Here is a 5,211-nt window from a genome sequence, read left to right on the forward strand (position 1 = left end):
CCCACTGCGGTACCACTGAGGTGCTGGGCTTGAACTTGAGTTAAGAAGGCCACGCATGGAGATAGAGGGAAGGTAAGGTGACCAGAAGGAGACAGGAGGGTTGAAACTGAACAGGGAAAAGAGCAAAAGTGAAGCCAGACACAACACTGTAGATGAACGACACTTCAGTAAAATAAGTTAAAAAAAAAAAAAGTAATGCCAGAATCCTACTTGGTCTTCTCTCCATTCTCCTTTATTTCATAAACACCTAGTTACAAGCTGCACAAATCAAAAAATAAAGGCAGAGAAGGATGTGGGGCAGATTTTTATGATGCGTAGCAGCTGGGAAGGGAGACTCGGTTGGGAACCGGTCCTTCCCTCCACACACAGCCCTGGACCAGGGCTATGGCCCCTGCAGCGGGGAATCTGGGGAGGAGGTGGGCAAAGATCCAGGGTCGCTGAGGCCCCTAAACCCAGAGCCCACCCCAAAAGCCCCTTCGATGCATGGCAGGGGTAGAATGGGGAAGGGAAGGAGTTTCAGAGATGGGGCAGCAAAGTGAAAAATCAAGTTAGTGGATACAGAAGAAGTGGAGTCATCATGGTAAGGAGATTAAAGAAGGAAAACGTAGGTAAAGGGGCAGTGAAAGGTTCTCGCTGAGACCCCCAGGGAGAGGTGGGGGCCAGCTGGCCTGTTAATTTAATATTAAATTGGGAGTGGGAGTTGAAGAGGAAAAGTTATTTCAGGGGATGATTTCTCAGCCTCTCAGCCCGTACCTGGAGGGGGAAAAGAGATGAGCACAAGTCAAAAAGAAGACAAAATATAAAAGCCAGGGGTGGTGCCTAATCCCCTATTCCGGTGAGGACACTCTTCTGTCTTTCCGTACCAACTAAAACTTCCACTGTCAAAGGCGGTGTTTGCTGGGCACGTGGGCTGCTTCTGCCTCAAGGCTGAGGGCTGGGCACCGTACCCTTCCCGCCCCCGCCCGTGCCTGAGGCCTCAGCCCCCTCAGTACTTACACGAGAGGCCGAGGGCCCGGGGCCCTCACCAGTCATAGCGGCGGGACTGTCGGGAGGGGGAGTCCTCGGGTCCCTGGATGGCCAGGCGGGGAGGCCCCTCAGCCCTCCGTCCCCCACCGCCTGAAGCCTCGTGCCTCCGAAATTCCAGGGGGCGCTGCTGCCGGTATCGGGAAGTCTCCCTCCGCCACTCATCATCAAAGGCCGCGGCCTCACCTGGGGGGGACATGGAGACCACACACGACACCTGTGTACCGCCTGGCTTCCCCGGGCAGACCCGGGGCCAGACGCGGGCTGTGAGCCACAGGCTCTACGACCAAAACCCAGGGCGAAGGCTGAAAGGCTGTGTGGGGGGATGTGCTGGGGAAGGGAAGTGACTTATTTAGCAATTTTGGATTCAACATGGCTCCTGGAAGCATGGAGGCAATGGAGGCAATCATGGCTCCTGGAAGCATGGAGGCAATCAGGAATGGGATAATTACTTAGTTACTTTAGTGCAGTCCCACGCACACTGGAAGTATTTAATAAATATTTGTTGACTTCAAAAAAATAAGTAAGAAGAACTAAAAAACCGGATCCAGATGGAGACGGGTAGATTACTATCAGTATCTGACTTAGGTGACAAAGTTTGCCCTCCGCGGTGAGGACACTGTCGGCACTGACTTAGCCCTAAGCTGACAAAAAGGCTCCGAGTGAGTTAAGAACGTGGGGCTCATCCATAACCTTGCCCAAGAAGTATCTACGGAGGTAGGGAGAGCAAGCCGCTATCGCCTAGCTCACGGGGCCGGGGCCGGCCAGGAGGCGGGCAGGCCGAGCAGCGGGAAGGAGGGCTCACTCTCATCCAGGTTGATGTAGTCCTGCCGCTCCTCCTGGTCCCCCGTGCGGTGGTTTCGGGAGCGCTGGAGGATGTGGGCCCGGTCTCGGATGTGATGTCCGATGGACATCTGCTCCAGCCCACTGTCCGAGTCCCGTACAGTCCTCCGAGTCTCCCGGATCTGGGGGGAGGCAGAGCATGGCACACTGAGCGGCTCCTTCCAAAGTCCGGCCACACCAGCCCAGAAAGGCCGCCCGGGACCCAATCCTGAAAAAAGCAGCCAGGATTTCTGTGGGGGCCATCCGATCGTGCCTCCTCTGGGATAGGAGGAGCCCTCCAACTCACCCCGCCTGGGGCCGAGCGCATCTCTGCTGTCTCTTGGTAGACCTTGGGTGCGCCAGCGCCCGTATTGGAGTAGGAGATGACAGTGGAGGATGAAAAGGTCTGGCAATTACCTCCAGCTGTCATGTGCTCCTGAGGAGGGAAGGGAACAGCAGGGCTGTGTGGGGAGGGGTTCGCCTCCGGAGAAGGGATCCCTCCCTTCAGCCGCCTGTGCCTGCCCACATCTTTCTCATAAAACGTGAGAACCAGCAAAACATCAGGACTCATCATTACCCCCCAAATTCCTCTGAGTCCAACAATACGCCAGAAGGACCTGAAGAGATGGAGCCTTAACTGCACGCTTCATAAGGTGCACTGCTGCTTCCCACTCAGGAACCTGCACTCTCCGGGTCCAGTGGCCTTATCCAGCTTGCACGCTCCACAAGTACGCCCTTCCCCACTCCCGCCTCTGGGGACTCAAGGTGTTGCCAGCCATCACTGGGAACAGGGCCAGGGAAGGGGATGGGATGGGGCAAGAGTCTCACCATGTTCCCAATCATGTCGTTCATCATCCCAAACATGTCCATGAAGCCGCCCGACTGGAGCAAAGAGATGGAACACAGAGTCAGGAAGCAGGGCCACGATCAGAGGTGGGCGCGCTCAGGCTCCCACGGGCTACATAGCTACACGTTCCCTCTCTCCGTTTCCTTCACATCTAGCAGCTGCTCTTCCTCATTCCTCGTGAACAGGACCAGAAGAGGCGTGCTTCTCTCCATGCTTCTCTTCCTGTATGCCGCTGCCCTCCTCCTCTTCAGTCTCTATGGCTGCTCTGATCCCATGTTCCTTCTCCTGGCTGCCCTATTTCCTCCTACCTTTAGGAAGCAAGTCAATATCACTGGATTTTAACCTATAAGGGGTTGGTTCTGAAACTGTAGAAAAATCTTCTACAAGCCATCTCTATTTCGCCTTTCAACAGCACCTCCTTCCTCAAAAGAACAATTATATCAGGCAATTATATCTTCCTAATGGGTACGGCTCCTAGAAGTACAGGAGCCAGTAAGTTACCATCGTGAACTCATAGGACTCAGCACACAGCAGGCCCAGAGCTCTGTGAACACTACATGAGGATTCTAGGGTTACCCATAAGGCTATCCAGAGAGGCACATTTGGAAGTAATATCTAAGGGTATAGAGCATGTCTGAGATGGAAGGACGCAAGGGGATGAGGACTCACCATTCCCAGCATCCCGAAGGGGGAGACAGCCCCAGCCTACAGGAAGACGTAAGGAACAGAAATTAGGGACTACATCCTATCTCATTACCATCCCAAACCAAGCCCATGGCCTCTGTTGCTTTACCATCCTCCTCTCAAAAGGGGATCACAAAGTCTGTTTCTCCAGACCCCTTTCCCCACTCCTAGAAGGCACTCCACTTGCTAAGTTGGCCGTTGTACAAGAAAAATCAAGCACTTTATTGACCATGCTCCAACCTTTTTTCGGGTCTCAGGTCTGTTGCAGCACCATTACCTGCATCCTGCGGCTGGCAGGCCTGGTCCCTGGCATGTTGCCATCTGTGATGCTGAGGAAGGGGCTGTATCCAAAGCCGCCCGACAACATCCGGTTCATGTGCTGACGGTGAATGGCAAAGGGGTCCCTGTGCAGGGAGTATACAGTGCGGGTGGCAGAAGGGCCAGCAGTCAGCACCTCCCACCCGCCCCTCCCCCTAAGAAGAGCCATAGGGAACCAGTGGCACAGATTTCTCCTCGAAGTCTGAGCTGGGGCTGAGTGGCCACCAAGTTGTGATCAGTGCCCGCGACGGGAGCCCAGATGTCTGGCTCAACTAGTGAGACCTGAAGTGGAGCGGATGCGTGCTCTAGAGCAGGAGGGGGAGGGGATACTCACATCAGGAACATGGGGTCCTCAGGCTCCACGTCCCTCATGAAGCGGAACATCCTGATTTTAGCTCCAGGGGGCTCCACACTGTGAAGATGTGGAGGCTCAAATGTTGGAGGCGGCCAGGCTTTTCGCACACCCGCTCAGGGCAGGGACTCTCAGCGCATGGTCCCCTTCCAAATACTGGAACTGGCCCCCCAAACTCCAGGGAGACCCTTCTGCAGGTGTTCAACATCACCCTCTAGGGAAAGCAGAGCTCTTCAAACCTCTCCCCGAAGGAGGACCATGGAAAATTTTTCCAAGCCTGTTTTCTGCCTCCCCCATTCAGAGCCATCCTCTTCCCAAAGCCCTGGCCAGAAGCATACTCCCCTTCCCCCGACGCCACCTTTCCGCAGGTGAATCCCCAGTGCCGGCCCTCCGCCCGCATTAATGACCCCCACCCCGCCCCCTCCTCACACCCGGCCGCGGCCAGGCCTCCCCCGGGCGGGCCTCACCGTCCCCTCGGCGCCTGGCGGCGGCGCCCCCCCAAGCCCTGCCTCCCTGCCGGGCGAGCAGGAGAGGCAGGCCTGACCCGCTCCCCTCCCCGCAACCCAGGCTCCCAGGGACCCTGCAGCCCCACAGGCCTCTCCCGCCCCGGACCGGCTGCCCGCTCCGCTCGAGCCTCACCGGTCCCCGATCCGGACTCAGCGGCCCATCCGGCCGGTCTCGCCTCTCGGTGCGCGGCAGGATCGGGGCTTGCGGCCCCGGACGCGGAATTGGTCCGGGCGTGAGCTCCTCGGCCTCCCGCACCGCCTCCTCGCACAGCTGCCACCTCTGTGCACCCCCCTCGGCCCACTGAGCCCGAGCCCCGGCCAGGCCCGGGCGGAAGTGACGTCACGACGGGACAGCCCGCCCCCTTGGGCCTGCGGAGCTCCGCCCACGGGCGGGGTTGGGGCGCGCGCGCGCGCGCGCGCGCGCGCGCGCGTGAGGCTGGCTCCCGGGCCGCGGAGCTGGGAGTCGCGGAGTCTACCGGGACCAGGGGAGGGGAGGCCTCGTTAGTAACCTGGATTTGGGTCCTGTGGACTGGAGGAGGCTCCCTGTAAGGGTGTGAGGGAGGAGCAGAGGAGTCCATCGCCGCGAGGGGAGGAAGACGGAAGAGGACGCGGGCAGATTTCCGTGGGGGAGGGCGGGCTCCTCACGGGCCCCACAAGGT

The 5,211-nt window shown here is 58.1% G+C and overlaps 1 protein-coding gene across 1 annotated transcript; it reads right to left on the reverse strand.

Annotated features, from left to right (window-relative positions):
• Positions 1–210: 210 nt before the first annotated feature.
• Positions 211–4,884, reverse strand: MLF2 (myeloid leukemia factor 2). Its single transcript, XM_068559628.1, has 9 exons — positions 4,686–4,884; positions 4,029–4,106; positions 3,654–3,780; positions 3,362–3,397; positions 2,674–2,727; positions 2,153–2,281; positions 1,829–1,988; positions 997–1,209; positions 211–753 (listed from the first exon to the last, which is right to left on the reverse strand). Exons 2-8 carry the CDS (start codon positions 4,076–4,078, stop codon positions 1,022–1,024), a joined length of 744 nt encoding a protein of 247 aa, XP_068415729.1. The 5' UTR covers positions 4,079–4,106; positions 4,686–4,884; the 3' UTR covers positions 211–753; positions 997–1,021.
• Between the last annotated feature and the right edge of the window lie 327 nt (positions 4,885–5,211).

The sequence above is a fragment of the Eschrichtius robustus genome, chromosome 13 (assembly GCF_028021215.1).
Source record: "Eschrichtius robustus isolate mEscRob2 chromosome 13, mEscRob2.pri, whole genome shotgun sequence".
NCBI lineage: Eukaryota > Metazoa > Chordata > Mammalia > Artiodactyla > Eschrichtiidae > Eschrichtius > Eschrichtius robustus.

Excerpts from the sequence above, each read along its gene's own strand:
- MLF2 (XM_068559628.1), bottom strand. The coding sequence starts at position 4,078 with ATGTTCCGCTTCATGAGGGACGTGGAGCCTGAGGACCCCATGTTCCTG. Across the intron at positions 3,398-3,653 it reads CTGCCAGCCGCAGGATGCAG|GCTGGGGCTGTCTCCCCCTT; the intron begins GTAATGGTGCTG and ends GTCTTCCTGTAG. Across the intron at positions 1,210-1,828 it reads CTACATCAACCTGGATGAGA|GTGAGGCCGCGGCCTTTGAT; the intron begins GTGAGCCCTCCT and ends TGTCCCCCCCAG.